At 40.2% G+C, this 22,017-nt stretch overlaps 1 protein-coding gene across 4 annotated transcripts in view; it reads right to left on the minus strand.

Annotated features, from left to right (window-relative positions):
• The window catches only part of LOC147795472 (uncharacterized), a 59,507-nt gene extending 44,961 nt beyond the window's left edge, over positions 1 to 14,546 (minus strand). For 2 of the 4 annotated variants that reach the window (XM_087131845.1, XM_087131842.1), the window contains exons 1-5: positions 14,396 to 14,546; positions 12,870 to 13,216; positions 10,241 to 10,473; positions 3,451 to 3,714; positions 5 to 178 (exon numbers count right to left, since the gene is read on the minus strand). In XM_087131845.1, coding sequence (XP_086987971.1) covers positions 5 to 178; positions 3,451 to 3,714; positions 10,241 to 10,473; positions 12,870 to 13,210 — 1,012 coding nt within the window. In that variant the 5' untranslated portion in view covers positions 13,211 to 13,216; positions 14,396 to 14,546. Of the gene's footprint in view, positions 1 to 4; positions 179 to 3,450; positions 3,715 to 10,240; positions 10,474 to 12,869; positions 13,217 to 13,975; positions 14,072 to 14,378 lie in introns of all 4 variants that reach the window. The other 2 variants (XM_087131843.1, XM_087131844.1) reach the window with 2 other exon arrangements.
• Positions 14,547 to 22,017: the final 7,471 nt, after the last annotated feature.

The following is a 22,017-nucleotide window of genomic DNA, read 5'->3' on the forward strand; positions in this document are numbered from 1 at the left end:
ATACCAGATATATGTGTAAAGCTGACTGGCCTGGTAGCTTGGATAGGTAAAGATGGTGCACTAGTTTTGCAGAAGTCACTGGGTTTCATAAGGTGTGGTGTTGGGCCATGACCTCCCATATCTTGGTATACCACCTTGCCAGGAGAAAGTGCAGATTGCTGATGCTCTCGTGCCATATCTAGACAAACAGTGAAATGAAGATACCGGTAGAACCTGGAGATTAACAACCTCAGGTGAATCTTTCCTTTTAACTACAGGAGAAACTAACCCAGCTCATAAATATACAGACTGAACTTTCAGCTAACCACCCAGAGAAAAGAAAATAAGGGTCATTCCATAAATGGAACGCAAGATATCTGACTCAGCATTAAAAATCTCTTTAGGGCCGGCGACCATTTAGACCCAGTTTGAAAATGTATAATGCCTTCCCAGTATTCAGGCTACTCCAGGCCGGTATCAGGCCTGTCTGCACATCTGCATTTCAAAGTCCCTGATGGAAGGCTTCCCCCCCCCTGCTTCCACAGATGAATAGGGGTCTAAGCGGATTAGTGCAAACATTGTATAGTGCTGAAGGATTAAAAACCACAAGCAGGTTCCTTCTGGGATAGATTACATGTGCCAGTCCTTGCAAACAATACACCCCAGGATGGAGAAGTTCGAGATCAATAACCAGTCTAGCATCCCAGGCTGGTAGCCAGGCCGGTATGAAAGGGGTTTTTGCAACAGGGCAAGCTTACCGGGAGGGCCCTTTTCAAACCAGGTCTAAATGGTCGCCGGCCCTTAATTCTGGCAGCTAAAATAATAATATGCCCTTTTCTTGTTACTGTTTGTCTACAAGTATGGTACCAGGTACTATTATGTTTAGAGAATACACAATTAAAAATCCCATTTATGTATACTTGATCGATTAGATGAAAAATGTTGCTAGGAAGAAGTAAAATCATGAAAATTACTGGTATAATTACATACCTGCCAACATTGAAAAGTAAAAAATCTGCACATGTAGGAACCTATAGCAAAATAAGCAGCCGCACAAGAGAAGCTACATGTATCTACAAACATCCATGCAAATGTATGTACATGTACAGTGTATGTGTTAAAAAACTTCCATTTTGACACAGCCAATAGTACCCTCTTTTCTCTTCCCTCTTTTCTTCTGCAAATAGGCCTAGCACCTTTGTTTCCCGAGTTTTCTATCCCCCTTTTCATGGAAATTGGTAGGCCCTACTTTCCCATTTTCAGCAGTCTGAAAACTTGGAAATCTAGGCAGTTCTGATAAAATCAGAATGTTTGGCAGGTACGCAAATTTGCAAGCAAGTGCACACTATCATTAAACTTGTAACTACAATTATGACAATTTTTATATCAGCTCCTCTGTATACTACAAGATCAAAGGGAAACTAGCACTCCTATACAAGGTATATGCCCAAAAGGAGACTCATGAACTATAGCAATGAAAGATGCAAATTTGACAATTGCTGTTTTTCATTTATGATAAACAATAGGTTCCAAGCATTCTACGGACACTGGTAAATGTGAATGCATTTCTCTGGTTATGATCACTAAAGTTCTTCAATTCAGTCTTAAAAATGGCAAATAAAAATGTCTTGGGACAGCTTGTGGAATAAGTTACTGTACCAAGTGTTAGCTTGGACTGAGCATCATGCAGTTAGATACTATTGTCAATAAAGTGATTTTGTTACTCAGTATTTTTTATTCAGTGTTTCATTAACCCCTCCGCGCCGGGACGCAGCAAGACACGCCATAAAAATCTAGATCCTCAGCCCGCTTTTTGCTATTATTCTCGGCCCACGCTCGAGCAAACACGGTGAAAGAAGGCAGACCCTGGCTCTTGTATATATGGTAATTGGCCTTTGTGTGTAGCCCAGAAATGGAAAGACCGAATTTGCATCACAATCACCAGCTTCACAATAGTCCCCACTTTCAAAAGAGGCAACGGGAATGTGGAAGCATGAGTAGAGCCGCGTACCACCGAACAATCAGCCTTTTCACCGTGTAATTCAAAGCGTGCAGAGCACGCAGGGCCACAAACCGAGAATTTGCGGTTTGGCCGGCAGCCTTCGTGACCAAGCAAGACTGGAATTCTTGGAGTTGGCTTTCAGAAAGAAATTCCTGTCATCAAAGGGTTAACCACTTGCCACTGGGAAATCTGGTTTCGGGCACTGTGTGTTTATACGTGTGGCCAGGGTCTCCAAAATTGAACAAAGGGAACTAGGCCTTGTAACAAAAGACCAGACTCGGAACAAAAGACCTGGCTGCTAGGCATCTCAATAGTGGAGATAATCCAGCCTAGTTTTGAAACAGTATACCATGGTTTGGGGCATTTAGTGCAAGCAGATTACCACTGGGGACAAAAGCGTTCCACCACCACAGCGTTGAGCCACACAGCACTGCTGCATGCTAATCTGGCCCCTATTGAAAAGAGGTCAGCAGCGCACTGTACCAGATTCATGAACAAAAGAATGTTACATAACACCGCACACAATCTGGGCTCTTTTCACAAGGCTGCAGGCCTGGCTGAAATACTCGGGCGTCAATAGATTTTGTCTGTCAGACTAGAGTGGCCACCAGACAGTAATTCATGTGGGTGTAAGCGTCCATTTATTGAAATGATGAATTTCTGAAGAATTTTGAGAACTGAAAATCTTGAAAAAGTCCTGATTATGTGCACTGCATTTTTCAAACCATCAGGCAGCAAGTGGTTGAGTGAAAGTCCAGTGGATTGAGAGAGGACAGACTGAAAATTCATGTTTATGGGATGGTTCAACTATTAACTAAGAGACAAGTGTTTGTAGCAGAACATTTACCGTTTACCGAAGCTACCATACATGTACTGTACTTATGTCTAAAATAGTGCCATGAAGAATGCATTTCGAAACAGAAAGTGTATAGTTCACTTGTATGGTGTATTTTTTTCAAGTCCATTTTTACAAATTCAATTTTTATAAACTTTCACTATTACTAGACTAAGACATATACATGTATTTTTCCAGTTTGTTTTAACAAGATTTTTTCAGAAACGTTTATTTAGGGTAAAAATACATTTATAAGACACATTTCTTTGAGTTATTATTTATGCACCAAAAAGACCTTGCTCAGCTTTACTCAAATTCAGGCCTTATAGTTATGATGAATCAGAGTTTCATAATTGTCAAAAAGCAATATCATCAATAAACATCAAGTGCATCGTAGGCTTTGAGGGCTTGTACTCTTTCAATCTCTTATGGCCATGCTTTGTCTTTGGGAGTTTCCCTTTCTTTTGTGGGAATACCCAGTTATAAATACATTATAAAAATAAATGTGACTACCAGTACATGTACATGTATGTCAATACATATGAAACACTTTTGTCACTAAATCATGACTGATTAAAAGCCAGCACAGCAAATACTGAAAATGAAAGAGTGAAGGTCATAAATTGACACTTACTATTTACTACTTCTGCAAGATCCAAGCGGTCGCACATCTTGAGTGCCTTTGACAGAATTCCATATGCATCCTCTTTGTTGGACAAAGTATGCCGCCACTTGAAGAGTACTTCTGCGGCTTTGCCCTCTGTGGAATGTTGGTCTAGATCTATGGCTTGTAGTGTGTGGTGACCAAGCCCAAGAAATGACCCAAGCTTTCGCCATTCAGATGCCAAATGTGAACTCAGTTGAACAAGTTCATCATCAGGAAGGCTGCCTTGATTCTCTGTCAAGAACAGACAGCGGAGTTATTTGTTTTACATTGGCTCCCCAATACTTCGTGTGAATATCAATCCATAGCCAGTTCTATTACAGTTTCACAGTGTACAGTCAACTCTCGATATAAAGAACACTATTATAACAAAATGGTAATATCTGCAAATCCCAATTTCTTGAATTTTTTGTGTGTTTTTTTTCGGTTTTTCTATACGTTTTAACAATGTCCTGGTTATAACAAAGTAATTTGTCTGGTCCCAGCAACTTTTTCGTATGTAGCAATAATTGTGATGAATTTTTGAAGGACTTAAAAGAGAACTAGAAGATGTTTGTTATTACAATTAACATCCACAGACAGACAGAGGTGCTTCAGATTTGGAAGCTTTTCAACGCATCATTTGTGTGTTTTTCAGCAACTTAATTCCTGGAATTGAAATGGATCTGCTAAAACATTACAATCCCTGTCATCTTGACATGTTACATGACTTGTAACTGATGGTGTCAACATCAAACAATGCCATCTACCTTCTATATAACACAATTTAAACCAAATCAAACATGTACCAGGTACTAAGGGAGAAATAGAGCTTTAAAGGATGCAACTTTAATGTCACATAACTTGTCAATTGATGACATAATTACTACATGATGTCAATTTGCATCTATAACACTTCCCTTTGCAGCTATTGAGAAAGATTCAACCCAATCAGATATGTACTTCAGGAGATGTGCGCTTTAATGTCAAGTGACTTGCTATCTGATGACATCATCACTACATGTGGTCAATTTTCCTCTATGAGACTTCCCTTTCCAGATATCGGCATGGTTTGATCTTTGAACCCAATCGAGCATGTTCTTCAAGAGATACATGTCGAGTCATTTAAGGGTCCACCTTTCATTTTACATGACTTGTTATCTGATGACATCATGATTAAGTGAGATCAATTTTCCTCTATAACACTTCCTTTCAAGATATCTGCATGGTTCGAACCCAATAGTCATGATCTCATGATGTCAGTCTGTCCTACATCCCTTCCCTTTCAAGACATCTGCAAAGTTTCAACCCGATTGGACATGTACTTCATAAGATAAGGAGAATTGAGGTTTGTACTTTAATCTCATTTCAAGAGACTCCTGATGACTATGCTTTTCTGACACCATCTTGGCCTGATGGACTATATACATATGTGCCGAATATAAAGTCATACAAGGTCAGTCATGGATAAAAGTGCTGGAGTCTGCGACATTAGTAAAACGTACACGTTCAGAAAATATGATGCATTTACCAGCACGGAACAGGCCAGAATCAAATTCAGGTCTGTGGCACCACTACCCTTGTGTCAGAAGACAATGACAATACACGCTCACACGATTTCCCTGCCACGTGTAGCGCATTTTGCCAGATTCCCCCAATATAGCAAGGTTCCAAATTACACACTTTACATGTACAAAGCATGTGGCTTTTACTGCTTCAGGTCTTACACCTACGGATTGTGTTGCAACCATCAGCAGCATAAGGCAATTTTTTCACTATGGGCGCATGGTAAGCATGAAAAACATAACAAGCTCAACGTCTTGGACAATAGATGCAGATAATTGCTCTATTTTGTGATGAGCAATTTCAGACTGTAGCTGTCAGAATTGATTTTTTTGTGATTTTTAAAAGGACTTTTTATTATCACTTCTGGTCTGATGACGTCATCAATCTAAATTTTTGCACAAACATTACAATTGTCAAGGAATTCCGGCAAACTTCACCCCAGACATCTGCTCAAATTAGATTATTGAATTTTTTTTACCTTTCAATAGAGGGAACTGGATGGTTGCATGATGTCACCGTTAGATGTTTTGAGGAAAACTACTGGGTCAGAAACTAGCACTGTTGGAAGTAGGTTCATATCTATCATCAATTATTGTTTCCAATCAAAAACTAGAGTAAAGATCTGCATCCACTGTGCAAGGTGTAGGGCTCCTTTCATTGTTTAAACACACTTTCCTCTGCTAATGAAAAAAATTTGCCTTCTGCTGGTAATGCTGGCAACACCACCTGTAGGGGTAAGAACCGCAACGGTAAGGGCCATATTCTCTGTACGTGTATCGAGTACAAATTCAGCCAGCCTGTTTCAGGGAATCTGCCAAGTTTCCATGCAACCACGCATATCGGGCCCTGCTTATACTGTGTGTCTTACATTTTAAACAGCAGACTTACATATTCATGACAGCTGTTCGATTCCTGCCCTAATTTATCAGAAACAGCTCAGCGCTTGTCTACCAACAAACACAACGTTCATTTCGTTATTATTATTAATCATTTCTGGTAATGACACCAAGTATTCCTCAAAAGCACCCAAGGCACTGTAGCTCGTAAGTCTAAAGAAACCTGTACAGAGGATATGATGGGAAGCAGTTTAATAGAGTTTTAGAGGTGGGAGGAAAATCCCAGAGGAATATTCTGGGTACAACCCATGGAATCAGGTAGGGACTGTGTCACAGCTGAATTTTATGGACTAAATATTTTCTTTTTATTGGGTTTCTTCTCTTGTAGGACCATGGTTGCTGTTGGTCACAGAAATCCTTGTTTAACCCCAATTTTGTCTTATGTTTACCCTCTGGTCTAGTTGTGGAATGCATGGGCATGCATCAGTGCATCCTTAGTATTTATTGAAAGTAGATGTGTGTATATAAGGTTGGATGGAATTGGGCATGGGTGGAATTTGCTACATGTTGCGGTAGAAGGAACATGGTGTTTTGAGTTCATGCTGACATGGCCATTTTGGTTAGCTTGTGCCATCCCTTGGCTATCGGCACAGATGATTTTGGCTCTGTGAAGTCTTGGGCGTGGCTCGGGCAAGCATAGGTCAGCGTAACAACAGCAGCCATAAGTTACACTCTGTGATTTCTTTAAATTGAATTGCTTGGTTGAAATTATGTGGAACTTTATTAATTTTTTCCAACACTAGAAGATAGTGATTTTGGAAGCTGTATCTGCTTTCTGGTATGGAGTAGTTTGATTATTTTCCATTCTAGATGGTCTTTGTATGATGATGTATATGGTCTACGAAGCACTAATTTCCTTGGGACCCTGCTTTTGAGGCCTGAGAGTAGTTCCGCAGTTACTGTTCCACATTCTGAGTGTAGCCTGTTCCACAACCTGCTGTCCTTCCTGGAGCCTGATGGCTCTCTGCAGCATCGTCCTGTCCTGTGACTGTGTTTGCTCCTGTGACTCGGACGACGAGTGTTGATGGAATCTGCCGCAACTGTGACAAAGCATCTTAATCTCCCATAAACCTTCATTTATTATTGTATTAAGTTCCTAATAATTTTTGATAATTTCACTGAGTTGATGATTTCCATAGAAAATATGCAGTACTCAATTCTCGATATTTGTGCACCTGTTTGCATTGTCGCACGTCTTAAAATGTGCCATTTGTTGAATGACGTACTGGTTTCACTTTGTTAATTTACAAGTGATATAGTGACACGCTTTGGGTATTGATTGTTAAATTTATGAAAGGTTTTGTTTTACCTGGAAATTGAGAATATTCGACTGAAAACCCAATCCACATGTGGACCGGGACAGAATTCTAACCCGGACTGCAGAGGTGGAAGGCGAGGAAAGAACCACTACACTTACCTGACTCACCAATATGATTTAGGTAAGACGAACAAAACAGGTAGAAAACAATTCATAAGAAAAAGAAAGCCTTTTTTGCAAATTGCGAAAAAGTAACCCCAAAAAAGAAGAAAAATGATAAGGACGGTAATTAGGCGTAAGGTCAAAATACAGACGGTTTAGAAACAGTTTAACGTTTGGTGTTAATCCCCCTTCGTTCCGTTCGTCGCTTGCTTTGGGGACAGCTCAACGGTTTGAAAAGAACCGTCTGCCCTGGACTGTCTAGCTGGATGGGAAACCTTGACAACAATGGAGTTTGTGGCTCACACAGCCCTAGTTGTGAACAAAAGATCCTATTCTAGGAGAACTCCAGTGGGCCCCTGTCAGCCTATACCGTGCCCAGCAAGAAATGAGACCGAGGGGTGCCCCCCCCCAACATGTCCAATCCCTATACACATTCCAGACTATTGTTACTTAACACATCCCCCCAAGATGTCTGAAAGGAATTCCCCAGATTCCTGCGAGACAATAACCAACACAAAGCAGGTGGGTTCTCTCCGTCTCATACCTTACTGCATATGAGTCAGCCCTCCTTGGCTGGCCGTAAGGATTAGTGGTTAACACCTGGTGACAGAGATGCAAAATCAACTGCATTCTAGGCTACTGACATTGTTCTAGCCACAGAAAAATGTTTTGAGTGGGTAATTCATGACAAAAAGACATCGCCACAAGACTTATGTTCATCTTTAATTAAGCGTTTTTTAGCGTGGGAAATAAAGAAGTTTATCTGGGAGTGACAGGAATTGCTAAACACAGTCATCTATTTTAATGCCTGATCTATCGTCTCTGAAGAGAAGTATCCACATGGACACAATATAAATTCATGTTGAACTTCAGTCAGGTGTACCAATATTCTTTGAAGGTAATAAAAAAGTCAAACTCTGTATCAAATAAAGCTGCAAGTAGGTGTCGAAGTTCGGTTCTGACACGGTTTGGAAATCTTTTGCAGAACTTTGGTTCGGTTGGAATTCAGACATATGCATATGTACATGTACAACACACTAAGACATCGAAGCGCTCACTCCGAATGTGCCGCACAGGCCTATATAGTATTTCTGTGTATAAAATATGTAAAGAATCTCCTATCTATCCCCATGCACGAGCAACTTCGATTTGAATATATTGTTCAAAACTGCTTTCCCAGAGTTTGTTTACAAGTTAATTCCATATAAAGTTACTGCCGGAGATGTGGCAGTTTCTGACCGTATTTTGCCAGCCAGAAGCAATTGTGTTCGGACCACGCTTGACTCAACAAAACGATCGTAAGATATGTGCAAATACAAAAAACACAGCATGCTCAATTAGGACTTTCCTCCTTCAGTAAAGAATACAATAAAGATCAAATTAGATTTTGAGAAAATTGTGTTTTGGTTATTTTTGCGAAATAGACTCAACTATGAAAATATCGCTTTCATTGCATATCTGCATGAGGAGGAACCTTCGAAGGATGGCACCCATGTGACCAAAGGAGGGATTTTCCACCAGCCTCTTTCGGAGGGATAACAGCATTTTGTTATTTGGGATCTGGCGAAATTCCATTACAACATATTCCCACTACGATCAAACCCTTCATGATCAAATGAAAGGCAAGTTAGGCCACCAAGCGAACAAAACTCCTCATGTGTGCTGCGCCGAAGCGCTGCATGCACAGAACAACTTGGCAAAATTTCCCTCCGGAGATGCCTTCGATCTAGCACGAATCCGACTGTGATCAGCATCCAATCAAAATTCATTTCGAATGGCCATTTATGACATCATTGGCCTAATATGGAATGCCATTAGCCTAAAATGGAACATGAGGGCACAGCTATCGGAGATTGGCAAATATAACAATACTAAATCTGAATATACATGAGCAAAATTGGATGTAGTGAGAATTTAGAATGGTTATGCAGCGACAATGCTGTACATTGCATATTCTTGGTTGATTTTTGAGTGATTCTCACACAGTGCTTTTTACAAACATCTCATGATACCGGCCCATTGTAAGTTGTATGTTCACACACATGTGGAGCACACCATACGACCCATTTTTCATTGTTTGTTTTTATTAAGTTTTCTTTTATGTATTCCCACGTGCCTCAATGAAATGCCATATTAAAGCCGAACATCCGAACTGAGCAGTTTGGTTTGGTTCGGTTCAAAAGTGCCTTGTTTGATGATTTCTGGTTCAGTTCCGCGGTTCGCCTGCAGCACCAGATTAAATTATGTCCATGTTTTTTGTTTACTGTGAATTAAGTTTAATAGGTAAAGTCGAACACCAAAAATTAGTATAAAACCTGACATGTTCGTTTTCCAACATGCATTTTGTGCAGCCACAAAGTATAAAAAGAGGACAAAAGAACCTTACAAAACAAAACGCAACGTGCATGCATGATTGACTTGAAGAAAAAGCATGTATCCTTAAAATCATGCAGGTGCAGCCGCAAAGTTTAAAGTCTGCCGATCTAAATCCTCCTGTGGAGCTGCAGAGAGCTCTTGTCATGCCTCACCCACCAGACCGCAGCAGCCCATGATGCGGTAATGCGATAAGTTGTCCATTGTTTACTACAAGCTGCAGAGTGAACGGTGTACTCGACCGCAAACGGTTTGGTTAGCCTCACTAAAGCGTTCGTCTGTTCGATGTTGACTGTCGGTGGGGCTTAGCATTTACAAAGCATTGAACGCTTTCAAAAGCGTTTGTATTTTGACCTCACGTCTGAGAGGAAACAGCTAAAAAAAGAAAGAAAAAACGTAAGGAAAGTAATAGCTGTTTCAGCAGTTTACCAAAGCAGCTAAAAAAAGTATGGTCGCTGCACTGCATACTTTATGCTGCGCTTGAACTTTATCAACACTCACAAAATGAGCGTGTGTGTAAACTCACCGAAGTGTTGAATTTTGTGCATCATCTTATGGTTTCCAGCCAGACTTAAAAGCTGAAACAGAAATGCCAAACGGGAAGGTGATAGAGTCTCACGCTCCTCTAGAAGTGAGAACAACTGATAGACATTCTTAATTTTGCTGACTGCCTGCCTTCCCAGGAGATCTTTGCATCCTTGCTTAAAGCATTCCAGCTCTGCAGTAGATGTGCTATCTGCTACCTCAAGAAGTAACAGCCTGAAAAAAAATAAACACTGCATCATTTTAATTGTAAATGCAGCATTTGAATATTACATGGTAATTTACAAGTCATTAACTCATGTAGGTGGTATATCAGTAAACTTGGAATTTAAGAGACTGAAGTGATGCGAGTCATTTCACTTGTAAGCATGTATTTAACTATCCTCACCCCAGCGAATCACAGAGTTTCATGATAATATCTTACATCTGTATATGTACCAAGTATCTTTAAGTACCAGTATTTACCTTCAAGCACAGTTACATTTTGTAAATCCTCAATTCTCGATGTTCAATCCACAACAATGAACAGTGTGATATTTTACTGTATTTCAGAGTCCATCTCACACCCTTTTTCTCTGTGGGGGGTGTGTGTGAGGGGGGTTTACAGTGTCAAGTATGTTTGATCTTTACTGCACATTAAGTGCACTTGAAGATAAATTCGCTGTCACACTCACATAACACCAAAGAATGTATGTGTGCATCTGTGCTACACACATGAACTCTCGAGAATGTACCAATAGCTCTTAACACCACATAAAATATAACTATCATACCAAAATTCACAACAAATAGCATCAAATGTACAATTTAAAGATGTTACAACTGTATCTGTCAGAACAGGTGTTTCATACATGTTCTCAGCCCCCAGTTTTGTTTCTGTTGACCATGGCACCAAAAGTCAATTAGAATCAGTTACAGTTATAGACATGAAAGGAAAACCCAAGAATACTACTCTACTACTTTGCATATGCAAAGGAGATGACTTGCAGTCGAGTTGGATTTAAGTAAGGGAAATTTGTGCAACATCAGCGATGTCAACATGTCTTTCATGTCTTGCCATGCTCTTTACTCTCCATAACACTTGCCAGAACTGCCTTAATTACCACTCTCTTGCTCTCATCTACCCAGTTTTCCAATATGTGTACACTGGGACAGACAAGCCCATGTACATGTAACGTAAGAAGGGTTTAAATCCCATCAGCTTCCCTGCCCACCCGCTGAGATGGTTAACCAGGGTGAGGCTGGTGCACAGGCAACCGTATTTTGAGCTGCAGAAGAAAGCTGAGAGCTATATGTGTAGATGAAGATCAATTGTTATCAGAAACCCTGAAAAGAACTAGGCAAGCCCTCCACCAGAGAAGCTTCTCCTCCCTTAGCTTTCTGTTCCCCACAAGAGGATGTACAGTTGACTGTTGGTAATACGAGCTCAGGTAAGAAAAGATTCTGGTTAAGACGAGTATATTTTGCCAGTACCGACCAAAGTGTGTACATGTTCCTATAAGAAAAAAATCTTCAATACAAGCCTGGGTGATACCAGATTTGGGTTGAGACGAGTGCTTTTTCCAGTCCGGTCAAGTGCAGATGTATTATCTACTTAACACAAGCACTTTGAAAACTCGTCAATCAACGAACCCATTCTTCTGTTTAAAATTTCCTTTAGGAATTCAACTTTAGGAATTCTAAATCCCCAAAATTAAAAAAAAAATCACTTCCCGCTACAGATATGAGACCCACTCTGTGAAAATGAGTCTTAAGTCACCAGAGCCACTTTTTTGGTTTTCAATTGTATTGGAAAGAGCAAATTGAGTTTTTGTTTTGATGTATCACTCAGTTTGGTATCCTTATGAAAGTGGATACTCCATGGTGAAAAATGCTGTGGTTTCCTATTGATTTACACTGTGCACAATTATTCTGAAGGACTTTTTACTCCAAAGTGGCTCTGGCGACTTAAGACTCATTTTCACAGAGTGGGTCACATATTACCCAGGCCCTAACCTACGCCCTCTATTGTCCACCCCCAAAAATCACTTGTTTCCTTCACTTTGTACACGTATAAAATTGCCTCTTTGTAGTCAGTCACCGACTAAATTGTTAATGCACTTATGCGCAGGTTCTGTTGCAACAACGACCAAGCAGTGCAGGTTACATTGCTCCGACAATGATTGGTGATGAGTCCACTTGCCATGTTGTTGCATTTTATAAATTTTTCGTTTCATTCTTCTAGATTGTAATACATGTTTAACAATTCCTTACTCGACCTCCTCGTACATTCCACTTTCATAAAGAACATTTTTGAACTGTTTTGAAAGCAAATTCATTACCCTTCAACGATAGTACGATCGACAAACACAAGTGGAAAAATATCTTTCACTTAAGACAAGGTTTTGCATAATACAAGATACATGTACTTAAGTTCCAAGGCCCTTGTATTAACAGGAGTCAACTGTACATTGCATGTGCACCAACTACTGGACTGTAAGCAGAAATTTATGACTATAAACCTATGCACTCCATAAATGTTGAAAGTCTCTAAATAAAAAAAAATAAAAGAAAGACATGAAACAGAAGTGAACAACTGATGTCCACACTTTGCTACTGGCTTGAATCCTCACCTGTACTTGCTGATGGTGTGGTCTCTGTGCAACTGCTTGACAAAGTGCCTTTTGCAATAAGAATCAATAATTTTTAGAAGGTCCTTCCGATGGATCAAGTCCATCAGTTCCCACAAAAGATGGACATCATCGGCTGCAATCAATGCTCGCTTTTCAAGCTCATCAAAAATGTCAGTAGCTTGTTTTACTAATTCCAGTTTGGCCTTTGGAATGCCAAGATCTGTTATTATGAAGCTGAGCTTGTGACAATCTTCAGACCCTAACCCATCATCCAAGTTTTTGAGGAGGTGGAGGAAAGCCATGGGTTCAGCAGGTACCGAATCATCCTCCCAGAAAGTCATCCTTATCTGTAAAAAAATTAGCAAATTTCATGGAAAGATGAAATCCACGTAAAATTGATTCTTGATTCAATCATGATTCAATACTGCAACCATCAAACAATGGGTAGGAAGCCAAACTGATGGTTAGTTCAATACATGTATATGAATTTGTTTCCTGCTAATAATGCCATCAAAAACAATTTCTACTCCAATCAATCATGTACAAACACTTAAAAAAAAAGGAAAAATTTGCCCATACTATGCGCTAGTTTTTTATTTCAAAGGCAAGGTCATTGGAGTACTAAGCACACATGGTAGTCAGTGTATGGCTATGCTCATGTGCACATATTGCTGTTCTGATGTGATACCAGACATACTTCGTGTTGGGTGTGGACTACATGTATTATCATGCTCTCAGATATGAATCAGCAAGTCTCAGTCTCCAGACCAACGCTATTTTGACAGCCTGCAAACATTTTCAGGGATTGCGGTATGTCTATAAAGTGGAAGTGTGTGAAGTATACATATACATGTAGGCATGTCATGTGTATATTAAGAGATCTGACAGTTTGCCAAACTGTTGGTTAAAAAAAAAGGCTACATCCCAATAGCCTGGAATTCTGCACTATTTTTCTAAAATGTTTACACAAAGTGATCGGTACCTGGTACAGTATATTAATTTACGCTAAATACAAAGTTTTCCAGGGCTATTCGTCCATGTATTTTGTACATTTACATGCATGTACATGTATATAGAGAAGTGTTTATCTTACTGTAAACATTTACCAATGTTGTTGGGAAATACTTTAAAATTTCTCTTCACTCCCCATAGACTTTGAACACAACTGCTGACTGGCTGAAGTGGAATCAGGATGCAACATTCTTTCCAAAAAAAGTGATAACATGTTACAAACAGTGAAATTTAGCTAAAAAAATTATGAAGCATTTACTTAGAAAACAGGTTTTCTCAGACAAGTCTACAGCACAGGCATTGATGACAGGATTGTCATGTTTGTGCACAGGGTTTCCGGAAACCACCGTTAACGTTGCAATCATGACATGCATGATCGCGGCCTACATTGTCACTAGTGACAGTAACACTGCGTCAGTTCAACCATCATGTATTGTAAAGGTAACAGGCCCAGCATCAATATTTAACTGAACAAATTGAAAGTTTTTTAACAAATACATTTGGGAATATGTCACCTGTGTTCCTCAAAATTGTTCCAAATCCCACAAATCAACAGACGACATACGTAACGTTAGTGTTTAGACTGGTTTAAGAGACCTGCTGAAGCAGCACCGCGATTCGGGTTTACGTCAATAACAAACTCCATGGAGTAAAGGGAGGCAGAAATTTTTTCACTTTGCGGCAAGGCCTACTATGGAAGTTTAAAGTGGCCATCCACAATACCGCGTTTCCGAGATAATTATCGTGGAAAGACGGAATACCCTGAAATTTCGGACGTGTTTCTCTGATAGTGTGATATGGAAAGACGTCTTATCAAGATATAATATCACGGAAAGACGGCTTGCCAAGATATAACATCATGGAAAAACGGCTTTCCAAAATAAAATATCACAGGAAGACAACTTTCCAAGATAAAATATCACGGAAATGCGTCTTTCCGAGATACAATATAACGGGAAAGACGTCATCCTAAGATATGATATCATGGAAAGACGTCTTTCCTAGATATGATGTCAAAGAAAGGCGTTTTTCCGTGATTTCCTATCCTGAAATGACGTCTTTCAGAGATGTTAATCTCAAGTTGAAAGTCGCCTTTCTGTGATAACTTAACATGGAAAGACATCTTTCCAAGACAGAATATCCTAGACGTCTTTCCTTTTTCCGTATAACAAACACACACTCGAATGTCAAAGGGCAAAAGCGAGTATACATGTTTCATTCCATGAACAGGCAATTGTTTAAGAAGTAACTCCAGCCATGGAGGAAGGAAAACAGAGTAAAAAGACTGGAAAATACTTGAATAACGTGAGTGAAATCATTCAATAAATGGTTTTTAGAAAACGGAAAGGTCAAGGATCATGTTCGTGTGCAAAAGAAATTGCGCCCACGATGATAAGTGGGTGCACCGAAAATGTTGAGTACGCCGACACGAAATTGCGCATACGGAGGTGTGGCTAAGGATAGATCGGGAGTGAGAGTCCGTGCCACACTAGTGGGGCTAACAGGTACCAGGCCTCCTAGACTGAGTTTAATCAAATCCCACACTATCTCTGAATGCTGTCATAATTCGTTGTTGTTGTTGTTGCTGCTGCTGCTGCTGCTGCTGTTTATTGTTGTGTTTTAATGGCGCTTGCAGCAACTCAGGCTATTTGCTCCAATAACTGTACGTTTATTCATACACTTTATTTATCAGCATCACATTACGGAGTTAGGAAGAAGGTCCAGTTTTAGAGGCAGGAGGAAACTGGAGTACCCGGAGAAAACCTGTGAGAGCGAGTATGGACTGGAAACCAAATGCACTAAAAAACCTGGGGCCAAGCCAGGACTCGAACCCGGGCCTCATTGGTGCAAAGCAAGGAAAGAACCGCTACGCTAACCCACCCACCCCTCCTCTGTCATAATTCACCCCTGTACTTCCCTTTAGGCATTCAACACCCTCGTTTAACAGGCTGTGGGCACCCTAGTTAACTCTCATCCAAAATGCAATCAACCATTAAAGGGCCTTTCAAATCGAATTATATAAATCAATGAAAAACAAGTTTTGGCTGGTTCTTTCATGCTGGTACTTGCAAACATTGAACCAATTTGTTGCCTTAGCTGGAGGGGGACGTCTTGCTAAAGTCTCCGTGTCTGCAGCACTTCGACACAACATTATATTCGAATGTTCTTTTGTAAGCAGCATGCATTCTCAAGAAACTGTAAGGTTCCCCTCATTTACTTGCAAATTTCAGAAAGTAGTCAAGACCACCGTAGGCTGCCAAACGAAGTGGTACAATTCCCCAAATAGACGCTGTTAAAAAAATTTAAAAATAAATAAATTAAATTTGGTCACTGTTCAGTCAGCTGTGAACGAAGTGACAGAAATTACAGCAGCGTAGCTAGGATTTTTTTGGGGGGGGTGAACGGGCCGGGCATCAGCATCTCTTGGGAGGGCTTTATGTAGTTTAGTGAGTAAATTATTATGTGGTTGTAAACATTGTTTTACCTCGCTCTGTAACCCCTGACATAAAGATTGTTACTATTAAGCAACTGGCTAACTAAAAGAAAATACGAAGCAAAGCATCCTACGGGTGTGTTTCACTATCGCAACTCATTTTTGTTGGGGAAGGAAAAGGGGGCAACCTTTTTTTCTGGCGGGGGGGGGCTGGAGGCACTGGAAATTCGTAGGGAGGCAGTGGCATTGGCCCCTCAGGTCCCCCAGTGCATAATTGGTTGATATTTCAAAGAAGACACATCAACCCTTACAAAGGCCGCTCCTTTGATTCAAATAATTATACGCCCTACTTGCAAATGCCAATAATATCCATTTCGTTTCTATACACCCTCTTTATACATTTTAATCAATGTGATACTTTCAAGCCAACCCAACATAATTATTGGGATGGTGAAGTTTGAGGCCCGCAAGCGAGCCAGGAGGAGTGCATGTAGACCTTTGGATACCTTTCTATGTAAAAATTAACGCTTTGAGTGAACTGTAGGGCAGTCAAAATTTAATGTTCACAAAGTGGGTTTCAAATTGTGATGGGCAGAGATGACTTTAAATCAGGCGGAAGGCTCATCACATGTGGGGGGAGTGCAGTGTCCCACTGTTTCAACTGGGGGACCCCCCCACTTTTCGCAGGCCTTTCAATTGGGTAGGCTTAATAGATTGCTCTATGATTAACGGCTGAAGCCAGATTGTCTCATGTGCCTCCCCCCTCACTTTGAAAATTGTTCCATCGTCATTGGTCTAAAGGTTGCAGTTTCAAAAACAACAGGCTCATTAAAGGGGCTTTGGCAGTTCTCCGCAGCTTGTATTATTTTAAGGCCAGCTGGTAAAGGGGCGCTGGTAAAGGGGCATGTTTATGATTTGCTTTCTTGCTCAGTGATTTGGCTCTTCAGAGCCTCCTTAGATGAGGAACTTGGCGCTGGCGGAATGAAAATAAGTATTCAAAGAAGTCACCTTTCCAAGGTCTTTATTAAATTTAACACTTACTTTTGTCCAATGCAACTATAAATACTTATAACTGAATCCTTATTTCTGCCGCATGAACCTTTACATTGGACAAAATGTCATGGTTAATCTTTCCCCCACCTCCATGATCTCATGTGTCTGAGGGCATGGTTTTTACGCCATAATAGATCGGCCCATTTTGCAACTTGCAAAATTATTTGTTATAATTAAAACAAGGCCTCTTTGGTGATCTTCAATAAGAGAGAACAAAGAACAAACAAACAGCCGACCCAAAGACGGAACAAATTTAATTTTATATTTCCATTTTCTTACACTTAAGATGGATTTATTTGCAGATTAAACTATCTACATGAATTTTGTTTTGTTGTTTTCACAATTTGTTGTACATTTTACACTTATGCTTTTTTATTTTGTATATTTTCTCATTGTAGTATTCAGGTATATTATTGATTATTGTTTATTTAGCTTTGGATTGGATGAGCAGGCTTTCGAGTCACTGTGTCTTTCGCTGTTTGCTCATCCTGGCCGTCGTAAGTTTGGGTTGTCTTTTCTGTGCATACAGTTGTAATGGATGACTAGTTGTGGTTTTCTTCCATATCCCTTTCTCTGACTCTTCCCACTACTGTACGTAATTAGTCAATGCGACTTGAGTGGAGACTCTCCTCTCTTTGACTTGGAACAAGACTACACTAACTTTAATTAAGGCGACAAAAGTATTGTTGGTTTTGTACAGGCAGCTAAGTTAATTTCTCAGTTAGAAAAAAGGGAACAGTAGAGTTAAATTTTCATGAACCATTATGTTTATTGTGATCAGGGATATTTCTTTATAAAGTAATTGTCATAGTATCGCTCAGGTTGTATTTGGTTAATATTTGCTATTTGCACGAACTACATGTTACTCATTCAAAACCCTCAGCCCATGCGGTTGCTAGGCATAAAGGGTGCAGACCACTAATTCAAGTGAGAATTTCTGACCAGCTCATTAGCATTAAAAGTGCCCCCCACAGTATCTTTTGAAAAAAGAGATTGTTTGGCCCCAAAAATGGTGAGATTGTGTAAATCGTCGCCAGGATCAACTCCCTGGGTCTTTGAGCTTTCATATGAGGGCAGAAGGGCTGAAAACTACGGTTGAAAAATGGTCCTAAGTGCCCGAGAAAGTTGAGGGTTGCCACTTGAAAAATGGCTGCAATCAGACTTCGGAAAAATCACTTTTTGGGGGGTGATTTTGTTTTGTGGGAATAATTAAAAATGTAATTGGTTAACCCACAAAAAATTGAAAAGAAATTGAAAGATAAGTGACCAGACAAGAATTTCATTTGTGTTTCAGAAATCTCAGGGATGTTGGCGTGCATGCTATTGGGCCCTGAACGGTGCTGATTTTACACTGTTTTCAATGGGGCTTGAATTAGTGGACTGGACCCTGCAAGGCAGTGCCTGCCATATCTTTACAGGTGGCCCCCGGGCCCAGACAGCGAATAAATATCCAGAGCCAGAGAGAGGATAATTGACTCCTTGTCCTTTCCTGGGCTCATACATATACATGAAACACAACCAGAACCTGCGTGCTGTCACAGTCATCCCCCACAGTCCCGAGGCAACACCCCCTGGACCTGCATCCGCCCGCTCCGCCATAGGTCCCTCCCTCATACTGAACTTCTCTTTCCCAACCCCTCCCCACTCTACCCCTCCCCAATCCCACTCCACCCCTCCCCTAACCCACTCCACCCCTTCCTTCAACCCACTACACCCCTCCCCTAACCAACTGCACCCTCCTGCCCCCCCCCCCCCCGCTATTTGTATTTGTTAAACTAATTTGTTATTTTTTTCTTGTTTTCCAAATTTGGTGGAATAAATGATAATAATGACTATAATGACGATAATAATAATAATAACAACCAACAACAGCAAAATGTCATGGTCACTTCATGTTTTTAAGTAAACGGAAAGAACATTTCATTGTGTATATATTCCTTTAGAAAATAGATTATAAAAATAAACCATGTGTGTATAAAGCATACAAAACAGTAGATATTCACAGGTATAAAAGCTGAAGGAAAACTAAATGGCAAAGCAAAACCTTATCAGGGAAGACTGGAACCTAAACCTTCAGATTTACTAACCAGGCTTGTGTGCACGTGTTCAATCCAAACATTTTTCTAGTATACTTTTAGAGGTATCAAAATTGTTGTATTTTCTACACTCAAAACTAAGTTCAACGTCAAGAAAAACTAGTAGTAGGGATAGGAGAGTTCTGGACCACACGCCCTTTTCACCCCCTTTCACCCACCACACTCACCGGGGATTTCCACTCACCTTTTGACCCCGGCGCACTTTTCCTGTAAACAACTCGTGACTAGCACCGATCGCACCAGCAATCACTCACAAACAAAAAAGGGACTTCCCGTCGACCTGAACTCGTTATAAAAAATGATAAAAAAATAAACAAACAATAATAAAAATACATAAAAATAAATGGTAGATCAAACTACAAACGTGAATTGTTATTTTTGCAAAGACACGAGAGATTCGATCGATTTGATAGATTCGTACGATTGCTTTCGTTGTTTAAATTCCAAAAGTTTACGCAAATGCACCGATTGTAAAGAATGCCACAATTGCCACCAATGTAACGATTGCGTCAGATGTAAGGACTGCTCCACCAGCGACGATTGCGGTAGATGTATAAATTGCGTGGCTTGTTTTAATTCATACGACTGCCGGAATTCAAATGCCTTGGACAGTTGCGAGGACTGTTACGAGTGTGCCCGTTGTATCGAATGTTTTGGTTGTACCTATTGCACCTGCTGCGTGAATTGTGTCGAGTTGGAAGGAATAGATCACGTGGTGCTCGTAGACGGCAAGCATAAAAAGCTGAGGCACGCGCGAGAGAACCAGCCACTGCCCGATTCATCGACTAAACTCGACGCGGATTTATACAAAATTGGATTAATTATTAAATACAACGCTGATGTCGAACATTTAATTAAAGTAGAAATCCCACTCGAATAAAAATGAGAAAATTTTTGGTCAAAGCCGGGAAAATCAGAACCATGTCAACTCAAGTATTTATCGTTTCGGACGACCACGAGCGTCTCAATGCCGACAACTGCGATCCCAGTGTCACATACGGTCCCTTTGACCCGAGTAAATTAATTATTTCAAAACCCGTGGTTAAAGAAGGGACCTACACTTCGCCCATTTTTTACCATCACAACGGCCAAAACAAACGCCTGTTGATTATGACGATAGAACCATGTTACGGTATAAACCCACTTTACAAATACGGCACTCGAGATAAAACGCCTGAAAACATCCAAGGCCGTCAAATTTGTTACCAGATACAATCACCTACGACAAACGCACTCGATCACATAAATTTGGCCGTTTATAAATTTATTGAGTCTCAAGGGTCTAATCTCCCGTCTAACACCGTGAACGCCTACAAAGCTAGTCATGATATCGATGAATTGAACAAGATCGAATATGTAGTTAAACCGCCTTATACTGCTAAAAACCAAATGTACGTTAAAATAGATCCCTATGCCTCCCTATTTGATCACCGAAAAAGATCTATCGACTCGTCAAATATCGATAAATTTATCAATAAGAGATGCGACGTGCAATCATTTATTTGTGCAAAAGACGTATACTACGGTACCAACGGTTCACTGTCTTGCGGAGCCAGCGTTAGGTAAAGAGTGACAGCGGCAATGTTGAAAATTAGAAACGACTGTCTAATTTCGAGTAAGTTGGCGTTGCAAGCGTTTAGCGGATTTGAATTAAAAGTCGATTAAATTTGAAAAATCAATTTAACCTCGGTTATTCCTCGGAATAACTGGGGTTTATTTTCTTTTTTAGCTTAAATAAATGACCTATATATATAAAAGATGACTGATGCAGAACTTTGTCACTTGCTGAATCTAAAGGAAGTACACATAGCAGGATCTCAAAAACAAAGTAAACCGATACCTCCTTGTAACCACCACATATTTGAAATAGATGAAAGATACGCGTGTAAACATTGTGGTCTAATTTGGGGGTTTGCTTCGCTCACTTCTTTCACCCCCGCCGACATGGGAGATAGATACTACAAGCATCACGTTTGGAGGAAACCACCGCCACCAAAATCGAGAAAAAACCTACAAAAATATATCATTTGCTTTAAAAACGGCGAAGCGGGTGAAATAGAATATAAATTAAACCAAGTTTTAAACGGTAAGATCTCCAGAGGTAAACCGTTGAAGGCTTTAATCGCGGTATGTTATCAAGACGTAACTGGGGAAACCGAATCTAAAGTAAAAGATCTATTTCAAGTTTCGGATAAGCACTGGGAAAACGCCCTCGATAAATTAAACCTCGCCAAACAAGATTTTTCAAAACGTATATAATAAAATGGAGACTCACACGTTTTACTTAACCGAGAGCGAGCAGACGTTTAAATTGAGAGATGTCATCAACAACACCAAAGGCGACAAGGTCATCAGAGTAAAGAATATTCATTTTGAAGCTGGATATTTTAACGTAACAAACGCCACTGAAATTGAGTGGGATACAAACTTGGAGGGTAGGCCCGCGGGAGTACTTGGCGAACGACCGCCCGGAATACCCTCAGTGGAAAGAACGGACGCATCTCCCAATTCAGAATTAGTACAAACAGCTAAAAACAGATTGATCCAAGCAAAT

The sequence above is a fragment of the Acanthaster planci genome, unplaced genomic scaffold, assembly GCF_054643075.1.
Source record: "Acanthaster planci isolate LZ-2023a unplaced genomic scaffold, COTS_SCS Contig20, whole genome shotgun sequence".
NCBI lineage: Eukaryota > Metazoa > Echinodermata > Asteroidea > Valvatida > Acanthasteridae > Acanthaster > Acanthaster planci.